At 39.3% G+C, this 24,439-nt stretch overlaps 1 protein-coding gene across 1 annotated transcript; it reads right to left on the bottom strand.

Annotated features, from left to right (window-relative positions):
- Positions 1-294: 294 nt before the first annotated feature.
- Positions 295-24,439, bottom strand: LOC308294422 (paired box protein Pax-6-like; the record flags this gene model as incomplete). Its single annotated transcript, XM_080737155.1, has 12 exons — positions 295-377; positions 1,155-1,287; positions 2,407-2,516; positions 2,703-2,853; positions 3,241-3,323; positions 3,826-3,978; positions 7,804-7,966; positions 8,618-8,833; positions 9,423-9,553; positions 17,049-17,078; positions 17,890-17,943; positions 24,427-24,439. The coding sequence occupies 12 exons, from the start codon at positions 24,437-24,439 to the stop codon at positions 295-297; spliced, it is 1,320 nt and encodes a 439-aa protein (XP_080593281.1).

The following is a 24,439-nucleotide window of genomic DNA, read 5'->3' as shown; positions in this document are numbered from 1 at the left end:
AAGTGTGAGTCTTTGTCTAGACATTCAGGCTTTGGGTGAGAGGGACTTGTGCCACACATCTTGCATTTTCTCAGCCCCTGCTTTATTTTTTTGCTGTACAGTCTGTCAGCAAGTCTGACATTTTCTTCTTTACATTTTAAGCAGTTTATCTTTAAAGAGCTCAGAAGGAGTTTGAGTTCAGAATGTATTAAAGGTTGATGGCCCATAGACTGTACTCAATTAGGTTCAACCCCCAACGCTACCAATAACATCACAGCAGGAATGATGTTACAACAAACGTGGCCACTACTGGCATCACTGTAGGCGTGGCCAGTACTGTGACATGTCTCCTTCACCTGGAACTTGGACTGGAACTGAAACACCAGGGGAAATCAGACCTGAAAGAATTAGTATAATATGGGTAACACACAAAAATAAGTATGTTTTTGATCAAGACAAAATGGCATTAAATTCATATTTTTACTGCAAACTGTTTTCTGGTAAATGGATGTGTCCTTCCATGCACAACAGACACTGTACTTGCTTGATTATTTTTGTGTTGATTCATTTTATTTTAGTATGAGAAACGGCAAATCTTGTCTCCGTCCGTGTAGGGTTTTTGACATCTTTTTGGGTTTGACATCATGCTCTGACATCACTGTGATATCAAGGGAACCACACTAATAGAATCCCTTTTATGCCCATATATGGATATCCCTGATGTCATCAACATTAAGCCCATATCTAACAAGACTTCATAGGGGAATGCCCAATGCCCATATATGTAGGCCACATCGGCCACATACCACACTAACAGAATCCATATATGGCCAAGACAGCCCATATCTGTATAGCTGGTTCTACAAACAGGGATCTCCATATATGGGCATAAAAGGGATTGTATGTATGATGTCAGATGTCATAGACGTCATAGGACTTTCACATAACGAATAACTGAGTAAGCATGTTTGGGGTCTCACAGCATATCTCCATATACAGTACATTGATCTCCATATATGGGTACCAGGGGTCTCCATATATATGTAACAGGTCCGATAAACATCACTGGCCAGATGGCCAAGACATGGCGCCAGATGGCCAAGACATGGGGCGCCCTTAGGCGTCTTACAGATATTTGTACTGTAAGTCATGTAATAAGTGCTGTTAAATGTTACCTGTTGATGCAGAGGTCATTGATTGGCTGTTGAGGTGTGGCTGCATATGGGGTGGAGTGTATGTGTCATAACTCCTCCCATTTAATGTTGGACTGGTAGGCAGCATGCAGGAATAAGAGCTTTGACTTGATGCCTGAAAATGTAAATTAATATATGTCAATACTTCATTGTACGATGGAGTCACATGTCATAAAAAAGGTTGCATGTCTCCATTACGACATGTCTCCTTTCCGACACTAACTCTATACCTAACCCTAACCCTAAACCTAACCTCTATGGAAGTGTTGCCACTCCGACAATCATTGTCGGAGTGGCGACATGTCGGAATGGAGAGTGCCCCATAAAAAATTGCAGATATTAGGAATGCATCGAATGGGTATTACTATTTATTGGCCGATACCAAAACTAATTTGGGTGGTTCTGTTGACCACAGTTGGTTACGGTATTTTGAGCGGTGGTAAACCGCTCCTAAGAGTGGCTGTGCGTGTGTCTGTAGCCACTTTTCCTCAGCGTTTTGCCATAGCAATATGTGTGTGCGTAGCCATATTACATCATATTACATCACCAATTATCTGTAGCCACTATCTGTAGCCACTTTTCCTCAGCGTTTTGCCATAGCATAATGTGTGTGTGCGTAGCCATATTACATCATATTACTTCACCAATTATCTGTAGCCACTTTTCCTCAGCGTTTTGCCATAGCAATGTGTTTTCCTCAGTGTTTTGCCATAGCAATATGTGTGTGTGTAGCCATATTACATCACCAATTACATCCTAGACCTATCTGTAGCCACTTTTCCTCAGCGTTTTGCCATAGCAATGTGTTTTCCTCAGCGTTTTGCCATAGCAATGTGCGTGTGTGTGTGTGTAGCCTGTATTACATCACCAATTACCAATTGATGAAGACGTTATGCAAGCACGACCACCGCTCACTTCACATTGGGTGTGATTTTTAAATGTATATAAACTAGAATTCCTGAAAGTAAATGTACTTAATTATCTTTTCCTCTTTTTTCCCCCTGATAAACAATGACATTGGTCTCAAACAACATACTGTATATAACTGTCTGGATTTCCATGGAATTTTCTGTACACCGTCATTCGGAAGGATGCACCCAAACTGATTTTGGTGACAGTGCACTTGCACATAAGATGTTTCAAAATCGAATCGACAGATCACCATCAAAGTTGTTATTAACTGGAAGGGAAGACCACTAGTACTGTAGGGCATTCAGACTTAATTCAGACTTACTTGCATAGGCAGGCTAGTTGCCATACTAAAGCTGGGTATGGCTGGTATGCTGTAGTTGTTGGACAGAACTGATTCTGTCCTCCCCAACATGGACCCCGATGAGAAGGAAACTGAAAGGGTTGGTGAACAGAGACAGAGAAGGGACACAAATAAGATGTCACTTTTCTCAGAGATTTCCCTTAATAGCCTAAAATGGCTAATGTGTTTTGATAATTTATTTATGCTTAGGTGAAGAATTGAACAATTTGTGGTATTGCATTGAAAATACATAATTATATTTTTGCTGGTTCCAGTACCTGGTGTTGCAGGCTGTGGTAGTGGTTGGTACACATTTGTATTGAAGCTACTACTAATGGGAATGTGGTTTGAGGAGTTGGAGACCTGGCGTCGTTGATTTCTCAACTTCTCCTCTCTCCTCCACTTTGCACGTCTGTTGGAAAACCACACCTATACACAACAAAATCATGCGTGTTAATCTGAGACCTTTTCGGGTCCATTTATACTAGTCGGGCTTACATTGCTGTTCTAATACACAAACGTGCCAGCAGCCCAGCACTAATGAAACTGGCTCTGGCACATTTGTCTGGTTTCCAGTTTACATTACAATTGTACAATCTCTAAGTTAATGACACAACAAAATAATAACAATAATGGTTATTGCAACGGCTAAAACTTTGTTTGATTTTAAACTTAACAGCTTCAGTTTCAATAAGTGTCAACATTCCATCCAGTTCATTAACACTGGGCCCATACTTAAGCAGTTGAACAACTGACATAATCTAGAAGAGTTATTGATCGACCGATTGCATATTGATAGCAATAGAATAAACCTACCTGTATCCGTGCCTCTGGCAGATCTATTTTGGCAGCAAGTCGTTCTCTGGCAAAGACATCTGGATAATGAGTTCTTTCAAATTCTGAAACAAAAACACTTTGTTAGGTCATAATTAGTTTAATATGCAATTAATATGTAAATAACCCAAAGTTATAATTTAATATACTACCAAATCTTTCATATAGCAGTTTAATATGAACTCTATAGAGAAAGCTATTGTGAGATTGGTCACTGTCACATATGTTAATGTGACGCTATCTTAGGCTGCATGCAGGCAAGACAAGTTTGTTTGTATTGCAGATTTTGACAACAACGTAATTCAAAGTACTTTCACAAAACATTAAGAACAGAGAATCATTATAAAAGGGCATTTGAATACAATTACATCTCAATGGAGAGTAAAGAATAGAAAACAACAAATTAGCTGAAATAAAACATGGAAATGAGAGCAGCACAAGAAATGAATACAAAATATCTGTAAATGCTATGGCAAAAAGAACATAATTTCCGTTTGATAAAAAAAAAACTCAAATCTTTATATTACAATTGCTTCTAATTCAGGATCCAAATGTTATCATGTTCACCTTTCTCTAGCGCCTCTATCTGGTCCTGTGTGAAAGAAGTTCTGTTTCGCTGAAGTTTCCTCTTGAGCTGAAGTCTCATCTGAGTCTCTTCTGTATCTTCTCCATTAGAACTAACTGAATTAGTGTTTTCAACTCCCCCTGTCTGAGTACAATCTGGAGAGAGAGAGAGAGAGAGAGATTCAGAGACAAGAATTCCCATAGCGTATGAGCAAGTGTTAAAAAAAGTTAACTTCCTAACTTAGAAACTATTAGCAGCTGATTAATTGCTTCAAGGACCCTCATATAAGCTTCATTAATAATAGTGCTTCACAGCCCAACTCTTCTTCTGTTCATTCTTTTCAAAATGAATCCAGTTTCAATCAAGTGTTTGCAGAGTAGAGCCTTTGAGACCTCTTGAATGAAAAGAAGAGCTGCTTTGCCCTGGCTGTAACACAATGACGAGACACTTCAAGAATCAAGCGCATGGAGTGCTGCTTGTACGTAAAAATGGGTGTCCGTCTGTCCTGTGGTCTTCAGTTTGGAGTTATTGAAATACTTCTGAGGCACTAAAAAATATAATAGATTTAATCAAAGTTAAAAGACCGATGTGTTTCAGTCATTAAGGCCTTCATCAGGAGAAGTTGCCGTGATAACCATGATGATGATAACCATGAGTTATACTTCATGGTATGATGACATTGCTCGGTCAACATGTTTAACAGACACATGGAGCTGCCTCAGGACTCTCAGGATCTTGCAGTACAGTGTGTCCTCCCAAATACATACAGACCTCACCCTGCGATACAACAGGCCTGTTCCCTGTGCCTGTCAACCACCTGCTGTCAAACGCCATGAGCTTCACTGCAAAATTCACCTCACTGTTCATTTAACTGTCAGGATTTTTGATGCCCTGTATAACTCTTCAGACTTGAAAAGTCTACTCCCCAAAAATGGCCCACTGCCCAGCAGCACCCTCCTTCTTAGCAGTCACAATTCACCCTTTGTCATGTCCCGCAGGTTGTCCCGCCCCTCTTCGCACCCATTGGTTGCTGTGTCTTGGTGGGACAAAAGTCCTTTTTCTCCATCCTCTACCATTGAAATTCAGTTGCTTCTTATTGTTATTTTGTGTATTCAATTCTCATTTAAAACTTGGTTTCAGTAAAAAAGGAGCCTCTCAGGTGCAGTATAGTGATTGTGCATGCATGTTTTTAAATGTTATTATTTATCCAAAAATTACGTTTTAGCAAATTCAACATAAACAAGGCGGAACCAGGGCGGGACAAGGCAGATAGAGCCTGCTGGTTGGTCAGTCAGGGACCAATCAGAAGGCTGACAAAGGGTGGTCCACTGGTCCACCTCCATGACTCCACTAGGACATTAGAATAACTCAAAATATTGTTTTCCCCCAGCCTGGTGAAGGCGTCCGTACTCGGAACTCCACATATAGGGCAGCTGAACTCCTGATATTAGGCCCCGGCCAAACAATATTTTCATAGCCTGATTGTCAGACTGAAGTGAGACTGATTCTATGGTCTGGAGCCAGGCCATTTTCTGTTTTCTTCAAAGCACACTTTTTGCTACTACTACTCCCAAACTATTATCTCTCGACTCGAGTCATGTGATCAAGATGTATCAGTCAGATTTGTCAGATTCCATTCCAGTTGGCTACGACTGCCTTCCAAAGTTTGCAGGCCCTGGGTATGGGCAACCCGGCCTGGCGGACAATATGACATTTATTTGAATGTTTTTTTTGGGGGGGAAATTAAATGAAATGGGGGGGAGAGATGGGGAGTGACACGCGGCAAAGGTCGTCCGGAACGGGAATCGAACCGGCAACGCCACCAGGCATCCATGCCTATGTGGGCATGCCTAAGTGGCATGCGCCTGGACCAGTAGGCCAGCGGGCGCCCTCTTAAATATATTTTAAAGTATGTACTTTAGAATACTTAAGTATTCTTACAAGAAAGTACTCCTTTAACTCAAGTACAAATTTGACTGAGCAACTTTCACTTGAGTGGTTGAGTAATTAGGAGTATCTACTGTAACTTAGACTCAAGTAGTGGGGTTGAATACTTTGCCCACCACTGCATGGTAACGACTGTACTAGACCATCTTGGACTGAATCAGTGAGGGAGATGGCAGAGAGCTCCTTCACTGCGGTTCCAGTTATTCCCACACTGTGGTCTCAACCCTACTGCCCCAGAATAACACAGCTCTTCATGCCGTACAAGAGTTCAGCAGTGTGGTATGGGGGTGTACATCTCTCCCAAACGTCTGATTCAATTCAGACTCAATATTGATTCACTCAACTGACAACATTCACATCAAATGATTCACAAATGTTCCACAAAATGCAAACTGCCAAAGTAGCCACACATTAGTAAGCTTTTTTGCCCACTGGCACAACACCACAAAATATATACTGTAAATCAAAGTGATGGGATCTCCTGTAGGACACTTGGATCTTCTCATCAACAGCCTGTGATTTATTCATGTGTGTCTCTCCCATCATGAAAAATAATGGCATCCACATAGTGGATGTTATAGCTTGTAAATGAGTAAAAAACATAATAGTAAAGATCACCATGTAAGCTATGTTACATGTGGTATATTGGTATTATCCATGCTTGAGAATATGCCTGGGGTCTTGATACAAACAACAAACCATGACCTGTGCAATATCCAAACCTTTTATAAGAATGCATGGCAGTTTAGAATGGTAATCTAGCTTAGAATCATATTGGATGCAAGGCTGACTCGAGCTCCCAATAGAGTGTACATCATCTGTGGTGCTAGCCTAATTATTCATTATCCCCAGTAGATCAACAGTGACTGTGGAAAACAGAATGAAGGCATTGCTTAGTGTCACACTCAGTCAGGCGGAAACGGAGACAAATGGGACGAGACCGCACATGGCTGCTGCAATAGGCAGCCTTTTCACACACCCACACAAGCAAACGTCTGCACACACATAAGAGCGCACGCTTGCATGCACGCACGCACGCACTCACGCACGCACGCACGCACGCACGCGCACACACACACACACACACACACACACACACACACACACACACACACACACACACACACACACACACACACACACAGAACTGAATATGGTACAGGAAGGTTTTCTGGGAGAAATACAGTCAAATGTTTCATGTTTGATAATTAATAGACATATAGTAGTACTGGAGGAAGAGTGGCAGAGTAGAGGTACAGTAGTAGTAGTACACAGTAAAATAGCATAGAGTTAGTGCCAGTGATTGTTAAAGTGGTTCAGTCAGATAACTCACGAATATAATGAACCAATATAGAATGAATGGACCAATATATTTTATTATTGTAACATTTATTATTGTAACATGTGAATGCGAGTGTATATTATGTAATATTTAATGTTGGCGTTCAGGCTCTACTACATTTTCTCCCTGCTCAGCACAATTAGAAAACCATCATTAACCATTAAGAGCAGGGATATGTATATACATATATATTATATAATAACAACCCCCCCATGGGGAACAGAACTAATAGCAGAGCCCACTGGTGGTCCCGGGGTGGCGGTGGGAGCAAACAAAGCCTAACAACCAGAGGCATACTCAGAGGAACGCTGGATGAGCACAGGCTCAGGTGACCAAAATACCCGCCCAATTGGTCAGCTGATTGCCACGTCAGCGTATGACGTGTGGGTCTTGCACAACACTGAACACACCCACATAGGGCAGCACAGTGTGAACCTCTCGAGTATATCTGCCTGAACCAAACTTGAAAGCTACGCATAATTTTTAGTATTATTAGTGATTATTAGTGATTGTATTATTATTACAGGAAACAAGATTTTGTGTTATCCTTTTAGCATCATTGTAAAATCGTACTACTGTACTTTTTGCAAATTGTTAATAAAGTATTCAATCAATCAATCAATCGATTAGTAATAGTGGTAGTAGTATTTAGTACTAGTGATAGTAGTACTGTAAGAAGAAGATTTCTTACCAGAATTTGGTAGTGTTGTCCCGGGGTACCATCCTGACCGGCCTCCCCAGTTTGTCTGTCCATTGAGCATCCTGAGTTTGTCAAACATCCCATCAGCCCCAACTGTCCCCATCTGTGGTTTGTCAGTGACCAGGTTCCTCAAAACACGGTTTATTGATGACACCTAGGAACAGAGCCAATGAATGAAACCACCATCAGTTTGTTTATGATATAAGACTACAATCCAGGACTTTTTTTAAAGGAATAATGATGTACTATTTTAACCAGTATGTAAGGTAGAGTATGTTAATACAGTATAATGAGGACATCCACAGTGGTTGGGACTGGGAGGTGGTCAACCTACATTTCTATTGAGCATTTTGACCCCGGTACCAGGGTCATTGCCCCCTACAAGTTGGCAATGGCAGCACACTGCACTGGACAAGATGTGCCGCCATCTTTATTGTAGTTCAGAGTCAGACCTCTCTCTGTCAGGAGAGGACAACTATAGACCTTATTCACACTGCGGCCATCTTGGATCACATGACTTCCTGGGATAGCAGCCTGCATTACAAGCCATTGTGAACAATGGAGTGATGGACCCAAAATATGAGTTCTATTCAACCAATGTCTTTTTACCAAATTGACAAATGGGCAGATGACAACATCAACATCCCCAAAATGATTAAATAGAAGGGTACATCCACAATATTCATGGTAGTTAGGTTACACTGTTACTCTGTACAAAGACTTGCGACATTATCTGTGAATAAGGTCTATGGACATAAAACATATGGATTGTAGTTTTATTTTGACGGGGACTGGAGAAACTTACACTAGGTATATTATCATTGGTGCAGACTCCTTCTGCCAGGAGCCTATCTCTGATCTCCCAGGCGAATATGGACGGACACTCTCTCTTGTAGTGGGCGATCTTCCCCACCACCTCGGGCGTGGCCACCCTGGGTTTACTCCCCCCGATCGCCCGTGGTCGGATGGAGCCCGTTTCGTAATAACGGCCCAGAATCTTGCTCACGCAGCCGTTAGAGACCTGGACATAAAGACACAAGAGACAAATCACACACATTATTCAAGACTGGTTGCTGGTTGAATGATGTTAAGGTTGGGAGGTGTTTGGTGCTTACGTTTTCTCTCTCCCGCAGCTGAACGCTAGTGTCAGCTGGACTCTACAAAACAAGAAATAGGGCGGTAGAGCAATATGCAACTGTACACAGTAAACGTTATAATGCCAGCAATACCAATTTGTTCAGTTTTAAGGCATGATCAGCCTGCCTGTAGGCACAAGGAAGGTAGATCAAGCAAGCCAAGGAATATGTCAGTATATTATACTGTAGGCAGAAACTACAAAATACACAGAATAAATTGATTTGATAGAACTATATAAAATATACATAATATATTTCATTGTCATCACAGCAAAGGGGGGAAAAAAAGAAGAAAGGTCAGGGAGAATACAAGCTGTAGGTCTCATGCAACAGTAAATTAAAGATGAAAAGATGAACATTTAATGATTTGAAACACGAAGTCAGACGTCATTCACTGTGTAGTTATTCAGGCAGGGATTTTGGCAGGTTAAGCACACAATCTACTGTACGGAGTATACTGTAATAATAACATACCTGTAATATTCGTGATATGTCACAGGGCCGAGCCCCACTATGGGCAAGCTCCACTATCTTCTGCCTGGTGGTATCAGGTAGAGGTCTGCCATTCACAAACACACCTCCCAGCTGGTTAACTCCACTATGACCTACACACACACAAAGGGTTCCCGTTTAGCTCACTACTCACCAGCACTTGCATATGTAAATCAGGGGTCTTCAATGTTTTCAGGCCAAGAACCCCTTATTTGGGAGAGAGATGAAGCAGGGACCCCCACAACCTGTTTATAGATTCCATATAGTTTCATTGTTTGACAGCACGATCGTCAGTGTATTTTGGATTCATGTCATTTTATGTTTTCAGATATTTAACCACTTGAACCGTCAATACTTAATAAACTTGAACTCTGTACTTAGTCTGATCTTTTTCTCCTCTACACCAAAGCTTTTTGCCAAAAATAGACGATCTACAAGGCGTTGTGAGCTTGTAGATCTGCTATTTTTGGCTAAAATTCTCAGAATATGGACACTAGGTTCAAGTGGTTAATATAAAATAGGAGGGAAAAAAAACTTTTATCACTCAAAGATTTGGAGGACCCCCTGTAGTAACTCTGAGGACCCCTAGGGGTCCCGGACCCCCTGTTGAAGACCCATGATGTAAATGTTTGCAATGACTTCAGTTCAAGCATTATGGAGATATCATGGGACATCAGTAATGACGACACTTTAGGATGGGAATGACTGCAACAAACAAGCAGGAGAGGAAAGAGAAGGAAAAAAAATAGAAACACCAAATCCTCAGCAAACCATAGAAAGCCTTTACCAGATCTACGCACAAGGCAATTACTGTACCACACAATGATCTGTTATGTTATAATGAGGTGTTATTTATTATTACACAACCATCTCAATCTGTCTGTCATTTTCATACACGATGCCACTGACCTGATTATGGCACCTTCTTTGCCCAGTTAATTATTTAGATGCTCCTGTCATATCCTGTGATAATTTTGTTTTTGCATTATGTATTCTAAAAAAACATATTTTTTGCTCAGAATTTCTATCCTTTGATGACACATTTTCCTAAACATCTTCTGAAGGCATGTGATTCCAAAAATGGCACAACTCTTTACAATAATATCTGACATTGATAAATTGCTTATTTGACAGGGTGTTTATCTTCTTTAAATGTATTGTTGAGAAATGTAACAACTTATTACAGTTTTTTCAATCGCTTTGGCTGATTTAACACAACCTAGTCCCTGGGCATGTCATAATCGGCCTGTAGATCGGCTATTTTTGGTAAAAAAGGTATAAAAGAGGGGGACCAAGTATAGACCTCTGGGGGACCTGGTCAATAGGGTTTAAGCGGTTAATATTCTCTAAACTGTAAGTACATAACTGTTTTATGGAACTCCAATGCATGTCTGCAAAATTAAGTAATGCACCCAAAACGTGTAATTCATGATTCAAAAAGCCTTTACCAACACCACCAAAGTCAGATTTGTAATTATCATTGTGTGAGTCATAATGGTCAAAATGGATTTCAAATGTTTCTTATATACACGTGTTAGTCTCACGTAGTCAGACAACTATTCCACAATCTCCTAATGCTATATAGAGTCAGGAACTACACCTCCTCAAATCAGAGTAATGGAAGCTGACGTTTCCGTTAACGAAAATATACTGTATATATTTTTTTCTATTTCTATAAGCAGCAAGCTATATATGCTTAGATGATTTTAATCTATATATAATGTAAAGGGATACATTTGCGCGAATGTAAAGACGAAACAGAAGTGGGGAGGGGGCTTCACATCGCTTACTCATGTCATGATCAGAGCTTACGTTCTCCACACTAAATTGTGGGAGGCAACAGTCTGGCCACGCGAGACTATACAGGTGTCAGTGTATGTCAGCATTTCTCCAAGGCAAAGTCTAAAGGTCTGTAAAACTGAAGCAACAGTCACTTTTGTGACTCATGCTCATTCTCCAACTAATTCATGGGACAATGGATATACAAGATAGATTACCACTTGAACAGAACTGACAGTCAGCTGTACCAATTTTTCCGAATCATTCTATTGATAATATATTTTCAAAAGTGACGGGGTTGCTCCTATAGGGTCGAGCTGTTTAGAAGAGGGTCTGTGTGTTTATGTGTCCACAGCTAATCTCACAAACTGCAGGACTGATCAGCACCAAATGTCTTGTTGCACTCTTTCAGTAGGCTGAGGAAGTAACTTCTAGATTTTTACACAGAGCCGTCCATCAATGGGTTTGTCTGTTGTCTCTCTGTTTGTGGGCGCTAATCTCACAACCCCAGTGGGCTAAAACATCACATAGTGATACAGTAGCAACTTTTGTTTTATTCTTTTTGATATTTAACATTTTAAAAATATGTTTTAAAATATTTAATACTTTAATAATTACGTTTTTAAAACTTGAATTTGGGAAGTCAATGGAAAGGTGATTTGGGCTTAAACTCTGCCCAATATGAGATGCCTGAAATCACAGTACTGACTTGATAAGACTGTATAAAGGTGCTGTAAGTGATATTTCTTTGTTAAAATACGTGTTAAATAGCCTAGTCTGATAGTAGCTTAATCATTGCTAATAGATTAGCCAGAATACCAATTCCATCCAATTATCAGGAGAGAGAACTCATGCATCTGAGCTATTATTATTATACAAGATATAGGATAAACAAGTGAAAATGAAAGTGATGAAACAAAAAGTTTGAATTGAAACACTATAACAATGATAATGGGTTCTCTCTCCTGATTGGATGAAATTGGTGTCTTTACCTTAAATGTATTTTCTGTTTAATAAAGAGCTAGAGAGATTTGGAGACATGGACAGAGCTTGAGAGACATGGAGATATTGAGCAAACAAACACTCTATAGCAATGACTACTAACTATAGAGCTTAATCTTTTAACCAAATAAAATATCACTCACACCCCCTTAAACCCATCAGTCAACAGACTGGTGTCCAAGTGCCTGTTTCGCCAAGTCTTCTATCCATCTATTTCTATAAATGCAAGTGTGAGTATCTCTCCGTCGTTTTTTAGAACCATCCGACTGACTGACTTCAAACTCTGCATACTTATCACCAAGGACCCGAGGGAGTCGGTTGGATAGAACCACCAATGTAAAGCAAACATTAACCACTACAAACCAGTAAGCATGAACCACAAACCCTTTTGAGCAATAGGCAAATCTAAAAACGAACATCCAATTCAACGATGGATCAACTTTTGAATATAAAACAAACTCTATGAACACAAACATGCCGCTGTGGATCAGTGTGTGCCCAGTCTGCCCACTGGCCAATACAGCAAACAACGAAAACTAAACGATGTTTACAGAGGCCTCTTGGTGTGCTCACATCCTTGCTTTCTTTCCTTTAATCCCTACTTAGCTCCTTTCCTCCATCTACTACTTTTGAATTCTGTAGTTCCTTGCACCGTCGTCATGGCCTACAGCGATGCACAACACAGTCCTTAGTGTTAATTTAACCCAGAGGAGTGTACAAATGGAACCAAAGGGACCCGGTAAAAGTTTCTATTTGTACACTATTCTCAGTTAAATTAACAGGCCAAATCTTTGTCGCACTTCGAAAATAGCCGGCCTACAAGCTCACAACGTGACCTGATTTTGACACTATTTTGGTGCGCGATACCATTGTGCGACTGAACATAAATTAGTCATTATGAAGATACCTCACCTGCTGTCAACAAGAAGACTAAACAATATCTCAATTATGTACAGTCTGGATAAAATGCATAAACATTAGCATATGTTTACGTTCAGACACCTGCAGACACCCCCCTACAAGCTGTCATAACAGTTATTAGTTCTTGTAGCACATGGCAGGAACAAATGTTACAACCACAATATACATATTCATCCTAAATGTGTTCATACTGTATGTAATTACACAAAATCACTGGATACATAAAACAGAATTAGGAAAGAGCAACGCTAAACTAAAATCTCTGAATTATCATTTCATTAAAATGCAAGCATGTCCCTTTAAAAGTTTAAATTAGGACACTTAATTAAGAATTATTATTATTATTACAAATTTTTTAGATTTTTTAGATTTTTGTCCAAATTTCTTATTTCTTTGAACATGATATGTATTCATTTGCTTCATTTCTTGAGAAGCCTTGGTCAATGAGATGGAGGGCCATTTACATGTAAAATGTAAATGTCTTGTTTGTTTTTATTTTGTTCATGTGTGTACTGTATGCATGTTTATTTATTTGATACGTTATAAGATAGGGTGTGGTGTGACTGGGAGGGACTGTTGATGTTAATTGTTTCTTTTTGCGTAATGTGTCATATAATCCCATATGGGATGGGCCAAAGTGATGGCATGACACGGAAATAAAGATTTCATTCATATTTCCACTTCTGTGCAGGTCTTACTCTTATTTATTTATTTATACATACACTACATCCAGAGGTGGTGGTTTTATCTACAGGCTAAAGCTCTGTGCTGTGATGTTGCAGAGATTAAGCAGGGATTAATATTAAATCAATTGTCCATTGTCTGCTAATGGCCCGGGGGAAGCATATTGCAGATTCATAAACCTCTCAATGTGGTCTTGATAAATCATACAACCACCTGCCAGCCCCATCACATCACAGAGAGACAGATGCCACACAGCAATGTCCTCATTGTTAACTCTGAGAGTGTACAAATGTATGGGTCCATTTGGTTCCATTTGTACACTCTCAGAGTTAAGGCCCATTCCCACTGGGCCAGATAACAGATATCTGGAGATATTTCTCCAGATATTTCTCCATGCAAAGTGGATGGTAGATACAGATAAAAAAATGTTTTGCCACAGATAAAAGTATCTGTGGCAAATATCTGTGGTAGACTTTTTTTTTATCTGTATCCACCATCCACTTTGCATGGAAAAATATCTGGAGAAATATCTCCAGATATCTGTTATCTGGCCCAGTGGGAATGCGCCTTTACAGACCCAATAGAGTCCACTTTGTTCCTAACTATCAACCAATTTAGCTGGTTACAATTTAAACACTCTAGATGGGTTAGGACCCATTTGGTTCCGTTGGTTTACACACTCGCAAGGCTATAGCGTTAACTCTGAGGATTTTGCTGTGCATCACATCGCTGATGTTCAACATCACAGACATTGAATTATTGGGTTGGCAACCTTAGGCACGGGTGCCAAAACACTGGCACAGGGGAGTGTGATCAGACACAGTAAGTGTGAGAGAGAGGATTTTCTTTTCAAATAAAATATTTAAAAAATGTAGTCAATTAAATTAAGTCCCCTCATATTTGTATGTAAATTACATCCATTCATTCAAACTCTGAACTCTGACTGGGGAGGGAGTCGGGGAGATGGGTGCGTTTTTGCTCTAATGAGTCTAATGATCGTTACAATGTCCTGATGTGAAAGAAAATAATATAATATAATATAATATAATAAGAAGAAAATAGCTAAGATTGTTATGTATCTGGGAAATCAAAATCTGTTTTTAATATTTAATTTTGATGTGGTGTGATAATTCATTTAATTTAATGTTGATATGGCACACTGACTGTAAAAATAAAAACATGGCTGTTGATGCCGCCACCTGGTGTAGGCAGTCTTTCATTTTATCTGAACAAAGGTCAAATGAATAACAAATGTAACTTCTGTTTGAAGAATTTTCCCAAGGGTTATCGTTTGCCCTTTGTCTATCTATGGAATCACGCTTTTCTCTCTTTCGGGTGGATCATTTTCCCTGGATAGATTTTGCTCTGTCATTTCCCAGTCTGAGATCATGTTCAGCTTCTGTTTTAGGGTTGAGCATTTCCCCTTCTATAAATCTTAATCACACTGCCATTTCCCAGAGGTATATAAAGTCCAGGCTTCTCCTCTATTGACAGAGAATTAATAGACAGACATATGGAGTCAATTTGGCTTGGTCCCTCAGTGTTCTCACAAGGGAGTTGATACACACACGCATGCACGCACACACCCACATGCGTGCGCACACACGCACGCACGCACGCACGCACACACACGCACGTACGCACGCACGCACGCACGCACACACACACACACACACTCAAAGGCCTTTGGGAGCAGCTCAGAGCAAGACACAGCAACCTTCAATTTAAATTACCATCAAGTTCATTCACACCAGAACTAACAGCAATTAACTTTCAATTCAGGGAGTGGATTTCCTTCAGCTTTCAAACATCTTATCCTATATTTGATATAATCTGTAAAATCACCACAGGCTGACTTCCAGGGAGCCTATACGGGGGTTGTCATGCCTGAGATGAGAGCTCACAGGTGGATAGGAGAAGTGGAGACGGTCTGTGTCTGTTTTTTGGTGGTTCTAAAACTTCCATGATGTACATGGCACGGCCTGGGGTTCAGGCCGACTCACTGGACAGACCCCTGGGCCCTTTAATATTGAATTTATGACGATGGGATAGGAATGGGATAGATTATTATTGGTATTATTATCAGGCACCCCCAAACAATTGTGTGAAATATTATTTCTGGGTTACTGAGCATAACCGTTCCAAGTCAGAACCAATTTCAACAGCCAGGTTGGTTTTCAAGGTAAAGGTCTGTCAATTATATTTCTAATAATATTTAACAACTTGTTTACCCTAAAAAAATAAATGATTGTGCCACCATAATCACACACCAAAGACATGGGGAGGAGGAAAGGTAATTTCACAGATGTATAGTATATCGGCCAAGCACATTATACACAATTAATGTGTATACTATATCTATTGATAATACAGGAGTTGGAGGATTGGACCAAACTTAAACCTATTCATATATTTTAGAGTCTGAAAGAGAACTAAAAAGATACACACACACACACACACACACACACACACACACACACACACACACACACACACACACACACACACACACACACACACACACACACACACAGAAAGTGAGACACAGGCAGACAAAAACAGACAGAAGATAAATATCTTGAATAGTAACCTACGGTATTTTTCTTTTTTAGCAAAGGGGTTACTTGGAGCTTCAATTCGGATATTATACAATCCGCACACTCCATATACAGTATAAAGACAAATCCACTTCTTGAATTGACAGACTATAAAGTGAATTGAAAGCAAGCAAGATGGCAATATATGATCTCAGGCCATCATGTCTCTGCAAGCAAACACATCCCTACTGTTGTACACAAAATAACAAGCTCCATGCAAACTTTCATTTCAAGCAAACAAAATAACAATAATATTAATAAGTAACTGCAGTTAAAAGGTTTTCACACAATAATAATAGTAACATACATCCAAGGTCGGGTGGGAGCAGATGGCAGAAGCAGTGCATTGTGGGATTGGTATTGGAAGTAAAATAATGATGGGAATGGAAAGAGCGAGAGAGAGAGATTCATCTTAATTTGTACTCCATCATATGACAGTGTCGCTTGACCAAAATAACTCAAAAAAATTACGAGCTGCAATGCGATGTGTTGTTCGCTTATAGATCAGTTTTTTCAGGCAAGCAACATCATCATTCTAGAGTGGAGTAGAAATCTGACTTAAAGAGAAAGAGACAGACAGACATATTGACTTATTAGAAAAAGAGGAAGAAGTTCTCTCACACACCTTCATTACAGACGGCATACACCTCTTGTCCCGCAGTAAGAAAAATGAAATAATTTATTTTTCATTGTCATTCTGAACCGGTATCTAGACAACAAGTAGTTTTATGTACAATTTTAAAGCAGCCAACATTATGAGTAATGTATGCATTTTAAAGAACCCAACTTTGTTCTCTTTTGAGATGCATATATTCAGAAAGTCTCTCTGACAGATATCACGTTGTCCCCCCCCCCCCCCTCCCCCCCATTCTAAGCAAATGTATTTCCACAGAATACTACTGTATACTAACTTATAGACTCAAATAATAATAATTGAACCTTTATTAAAGTCAGTCGTCATTTTGTTTCTTTAATCAGATAGGCCTTAACATATACATATACATGCAAAGGCAGAGAGATGGTGAAGTGAGTGTTAATGCTGCATGTAGTGGCACCAGGAGAAATTTAGAGTTTTAGGTGTTTGGTGCCTTGCTCAAGGGCAATGTACGGCTCTCCTTCTATACCAGTCTACACTCTATATACTGTGTTGCTGATTCATATTTTCTAGCAACATGTTACATTACAAAGATATTTTTCTGTGGCACAGAAATGATCTGTCTAAATTATATGTTTTATATGGTATCCGTGTCATTTGCTGTGCTTCCAAACATACCTCAGCTACTGTATTAGCCCTGTTATTACCTCAAAGTGTATGAATAATAATTGTAAAATATTGTATGGGACAAATACTTTTTCACAGCTGTATAAATAGGCTAATACATACATATAGATAGATAGATAGATAGATAGATAGATAGATAGTAAAATATCGAATAATTGCTACCAATTAAGGATTTGTGACTTACTGTTTTGCATCATGGAGGCCACACCAGTCTCCCAGCTGGACCGGCTACTGTAATCTGTTTTAACAGAGAAATTAAAAGATGTGTTAGGACTGTACTGTATTATAGAATAGAGACACAACACCAACACACAGCCAAGTCTACTGTAGCTCCTCATAAGAACCCTTGGTTTTGACATAATGTATAAACCCATCACTGCAAGACAAACATGTTTTGAAGGAATCATACTTTTCTAACAGGGAAAATGAGGAACTTTCTGCCATAATTTACCAGTTCGCAAAGTGTGACTGAAAGCCATGCATAACTTTATGGATATTAGCATAAATCAGCATATGAACCAATCACAGGATAGCAACTTGGCATTGTACCACCAAGCCTGACAATGTATTTGTCTTCACAGAAAAATCCCTTTACTTTGTAAACTCTTCGAATAGAATAAATTACTGAATATGTTTTTAATTGGATATACATGATTGTATTTAAAACTATTAAAAGCTGAAATCTTAGACAGACTTAGTTTTCTGTAGGCTTAGATGAATAACATAATGTTGTCAAAGTATAAAATGGAAAAGGTAACTGTAAACATCTGCTTGAACATGGTCACTATGTTGTCTATGTCATTAGCAAGTTTACAGTTTCCTTGTTAAGGTGGAAGGTGGTTAATGTATTTATTATAAAACTATGTTTACGCATGAACACTGGATTTCTGGGAGAGAAAAAAAACTCATAATAATAATAATCCAGTTGGATACAACCCAAAGATCACTGTCAAAGAGAGAAGAGCGACTCTGAGAGGATGAATGAGACTCCTGTGTTTGGACATTGTCAATGTGTTTCTCAGCCAGCATGCAGCTTGTTTCTCAACTTTGCCCATGCAGATTTCAACACTGAGGAGACAGAAGAGTCTAACCCGACTGAAGCTTTCTGTTGGTAATCTCTCCCTGCCACACGCTGTCTGCCACGCTTGGCTGGCCAGGAAAAAGAAAGGCAGAGGACAGACTGAGCGAGGGAAAGAGAAAGAGAGGGAGGGGGGCTCTGTAAGTTTGGGCAGTTAAGTGTGTGGAGTAGACGGGGAAATGGAGGACAGGGGGGAAAAGAGAAAGAGAGTGTTGTGACAAAACGTGTGTGTGTGTGAGTGTGTGTGAGAGTGTGTGTCTGCGCGCGCGGGCATATGTGTGTGGTTGGGGGCCTGTGTGTTTGTGTGTGTGTGTGGGTGGGTGCGTGTGTGTGTGTGTGTGTGTTTGGGGATGGGGTGCACAGAAATGACAACAATGGCGTCTGTAGTGCTGTCTAGTGCAACCCCGCTGAGCGCACAGCGAGGCCCAACATCCCTCTACAACCCCTTAACAGTAGCGCCGCAATGACAGTAGTTACACAGTTAACTCAACCATTACAGCTCCACAACACTGCAACTGGCCATTGATTACAGCTCTTAGAAATTGAACACCACATTCATAATTTAAGCGCCAAACAATTTGAACATTTTGTTATTACGTCTCACTACTCTCCCAAAACATTATTCATCTGCCATGCAATTTCAGCATTAGAATGACTAATAAAATGTTGCACATGGTAGGCCTACAAGAAGCAGGTTTAGGTGTAAACATTATGGGATGAGTGTGTGTGTGCTACAGTGTTAACAATGTCTTGGCCCTGTGATCACGATTGTGGTGGTTTAAGCCTAAATTATACTTTGTTTAGTTTATACTTGATGTCTTTCGTTGTCAGCTTGAAAATCTGTCATTTTCAGTGAGCAACATGCGCAAGTATAAATTAGACTTGTCCGAGACAAGCTGAGTATGGAGAAGCTGACGCCTTAGGCCTGGTTTAGGAAGGGATGGCTGCTTGGGTGGGCAGGGTCAGTGGCAATTCTTGTCTTTGCCCCGGTGTCATGCAAGTGCCTTGATAGAGTGCAATCTCGACGGCAAATGACCCTGCTCAGCAGCAGCGCGGAGTGCGGACCACATTGCATGGGAATGAGAGGATGTGGAGCCGCATTTGACTGGGATGAACAATGTCGGCATTCTTCCAATTACAGATCTATCAGGAACTTGTTTGAGGTATTGAGCATTAGTTGCTATAGCAGGAGAAGCATCCTCCATTGGGTTTGGTTAATCAGGAGATGGTCTCCACTTGAGGGCAATGTGATGGTGCTACCCAAAATATTGAATGACTGCAGCTGGCTACAGAACACACACACACACACACACACACACACACACACACACACACACACACACACACACACACACACACACACACACACACACACACACACACCGCTTTCATACACATTTGTGTTTGTGATGGCTCCAACAAGGTATTGTCATCTACAATAGAAACTTGAGCACATGCCAGAGTTGAGTTCAACCAATAGCAAGCAACTCATGCCAAGAAAAACTGATTTATACTTTGTTGCTCGACAGAAAATGACACATTTTCAACTGAAGTGTCGTTCAACACTTTTTTTTTAAAAATAAATAACAAGTTCAATAAAATTGGTCAAAGCTGGTTTGCAACAAAGTATAAATTCTTCTACCTTCCTCCCCTCATGATCTTGTTTCTACCCTGTTTCTTCGTTCAAGACAGAGAGATTAGGGAAATAAAAGAGTTATAAATATAATGGACACCACTGACAAATGTTTCTACTTGTGCATATGATAGCTTGATAGCTTGAAAGCAGAACACAGAATTCACACTATTGACAATTTGAGCTAAAAGACAAATTTTAGCAACAGGTTTTGTTTCTGCTTTTTCCTTTTTACTGGAAAAACAGCATTAAGCAATTTAAATAGGCTTTTCCTTTAATTATAATAAATATATATATATACTTAAGTGATTCAATCATAGGATATGTACATATTACCACATAACACATACACTACAGCCATGATCCTATGCCCGCAACAGCGCTTTTCTTCCAATGAAAAGCGAGGGAATGAAAGAGAGAGACAAAGAACGAGAGGGGGGTGGGACAGAGAGTGAGATGGAGAAACAGAGTAAGAGGGAACCGGAGAGAGGGATAGAGAGAGATTTCTCTCGATAAATACCCCAGTGGTAATTGTGTGTCTGTCTAACTGTGGTGTCATTGCCTCGTTAGTTTCGGCTCGTTAAAAAACAAAAACACAAAAACACAGCAGGGAGCCCAATTTGACCAATACAGCTGACATAAAGGAGTTCTGCTGAAAACACTGATGGCAATATAAAAGAGTTTCATTCAGGACCATTCAGAACATTGATATGAAGATAAAAGAGTGCTAGAGAGAAAAAAAGAATGCTCGGGCAAAAAGAGAGGCCGCTGCAGGAAAATAGAAAGAAAATAGTCTCTATGCCCTGGACTTTCTTTGATTTTTTTTCCACTTTTGATTTTCCCTGTTTAACTATAGCCAGCTGAGGCTCAGCACTACGTGTAAGGGTCAGAGAGTTTGGTAATAAGTTATGTGTTGGTGGTAAGAGATGCCTGATTACAATGTCAAGTTGGAATTCACCCGCGTCATCATCAATAGGTGTTTACAATTTCAGACCCGTTAGAGGTGATTCTGTAGCCACCAGATAACCTGTCCTTATTTATGTACGTAGCTGTAAGTGTAACATCTAAAAATCTCAAGCACTAACTTTTACTTTTTTTACTAGATCAATATTCTGAAAATGTACCATTTATTTAGCCTCATAGTAAAGTGACCTAATTTCACTTGGATCTTTTGCATGGCATTGTATCGTATTAATGCTGCTACAATGTATACAGTAATATTCCTAAGGCCCTTTAAATGTTTAAATTTTAATACACTGTAGTGAAAACTAGATTAGTGTACTGTATTTTCTGTGTAAAGCACACTGAATTGACTTGTTGAAATGTGCTATAGAAAAGAATTGCCTTGCCTTAATATATTTTCAGCAAACTATTCCAACTTTGATCTTCAGAACAGACAGCACAATTAAAACTCAAATTTCACTCTGTAAATTTAGCAAAGATCATTAAATAAAGATCATTACGTCCCAATACAACAAACATTTTAAGAGGACAATTCACCTGTTTGTCTGGCTACTTAAATACATACAACATTACCAGCATACGGCCAAACACAACACTTTTTAAAACAAATCCAAGGACTGGACAGCTTATAGACAGTTCTTGAAATTATTGACCACAGTAGAGACAGATAAATTCAGCAATTTTAGTAGCGTACGACACCAATAACTAAATAACTTACCTTCATTACACTCATACTGGTTACACCATTATTTGTATTATTATTATTAGCAGCCTATTATTATTATTGTTAAAAATAAAAAGCACCATGCAACAGTTTAGGCCTAATTTTACCTAACTTTCCTAAAACATTAAACACTGAATACTTTGGTCGCAATAAAGCAAAGGTTTGGACATTAAATTAAAATTGTAAACATGTGTTTGGAAACTAGGCCTACTCAAAAAGGAATTTTAAAAGGTAACATGGTAGAAACATGCAGTTGTTCACAGCATATCTCAGTGCTGTTTTTTGTTTGTTTTTTACTGTTTTATCAGCAGATCTTTGGGTCTTATATCGACCTTCATCAGGACACCTCTGCTAGGTGTTAAATGTCGTCTGCAAAAGATCATCTAAAATATTACAGAAAAATATACTGTTTTAAAACACAACAGTGTATAACATGTTTAGATTAATTGGTGCTGAATCCTGATTAATCATGGGCTGCTGACCCAGATTTAATTAAGATGTTAATTAACATTAAAATGTATTGGAGCATTAATTTAATTTAAAGCAGAACATGCATGTTATCATCTTATATATTATGTGGAGTGACATTCAGTCACATTCATGTTCAAGAGCCAACATATTGTTCTCGTTATGGCCAATCAGGAAGCAACATTTTGAATAGCAAATAATATGGCCTACATATTTTTATTTTTATTTTTACTATGAAGCTCAATTATCTTATGCAGGCTGCATTTATAGTTTTTGAAAGACTGCACATGTTTAGCCTAAGTCTACTTAATCACAAAATAATGAAGAACGAAATTAGGTTTAAATTAGGACGTGTTTGTTTATCACAGATTCAAGGCCAAATCAATCTAAATATATTGGCCTAAAAAACAAACACGATTTTATTTATTTAATTAATTCGTTAGGTGCCGAGTACAACATTGCATTTTTAACGCCAACATAATTCTTGTCTTTCTTTAATTATAACAAGCAAAGGAGAAAAGTCATGCCAAAGTAGGCCTTGTATGATATTCTAAAGTCTATGGGCCTATTTTAAAGAAGACATATAGCCTAAATTTCCCTCATGGTTGCAGGCCTATTAAAAATAATAGCAAATTAGCAATAATCCAATAAATTCCTCATAGGCCTATAAGTAATAATAACCAAATGCAGCAGTGTAATAGGCCTATTATAATGGCCGTAGGTCTATGATACAAAAAATAAAAGCAATTCACCAAATGCAGAAGCTCTAGCAACCTATTACAGTGACTGATAAGGTGCATGTTGACACAAACAACCATAAAAAAGAATAGCCATAAAAAAGTAAGCGTTTGCCACTAGGCTACATGAAAAAAAAAAAAGAAAAAGAAAAGAAACAAAATATATTACAGGCCTACTGTTGGCTATATGAATAAACAGTATATAATGAAAGAGTGTGCATTATGGACAGGATTAGGCCTGTATAGCTTTTACAACTTGCAACTTGTAAAATAATGAAAACTTAAACTTCAAAGTTGTCCTACCGCATGCAGGGATTAATGTGGTTGCCATGACAACGCAGTGATGATTCTGATTCAAAACGACAACTACCCGAAAGCTAAAAACAACACAAATGTTCCCAACATTCTCTCTCGGTCCCGCTCTTTTCTCTTCTGGGCTTTTTCTTTCTCTGCTTCTCTTCTCTACTCCCTAAATTTACAAAAAATTAAATAAAAAAATATATAAATAAACGTAGCCTAAAAAAAAAGTAAAAAGGAGACGCTTCACCTCTCAGCCATTTACTCGCCGTCGTTAATTCCATTAAAAAGTTTTCATTAAAACGCACAAAAACAGCGAATTAACCCGAAATGATCAGAATGTTTCAAACGCCCACCACACGGAGGTTCACATTAATTAGTCCCGCCTCGAAGCTCCAGTTAAACTCTTCCTCTACCTGCACGAGATCAGATGAACACGACACGACGTCCCAAGCCGGCGCGCGAAGGCGGAATTAATTAACGTGCAAGGTGCGTCTTCCTTTGATCTGACCGACCATCCTCACTACTGTGTTGTTTAGTTTGACTAATGGAGAGAGAGAGAGAGGGAGGGAGAGAGGGAGGGAGATGGAGAGAGAGAGAAAGGGAGAGAGAGAGGGAGGCAGAGAGAAAGGAGAGAGAGAGAGAGAGAGAGAGAGAGAGAGAGGAGGCAAAGAAATGGGGAGACCAAAGTTAAAATTAACCTACTTCACTTGCCGAAAATAAACTTAAAAATAACTCTTGCTACGCATTTTAGGCAAGCGACATCGTTGTTAGTAGGCTACGACTCGACATGACGTCCACGTTCATCTCTCACTTCTTACCTTTCTGAGGCAT

This window comes from Nannobrachium achirus (genome assembly GCF_963921795.1).
Source record: "Nannobrachium achirus genome assembly, chromosome: 11".
In the NCBI taxonomy this organism is placed as follows: Eukaryota; Metazoa; Chordata; class Actinopteri; order Myctophiformes; family Myctophidae; genus Nannobrachium; species Nannobrachium achirus.
Note: the sequence above shows the minus strand (reverse complement) of the source record. Positions and strands in the feature narration are given on the sequence as shown.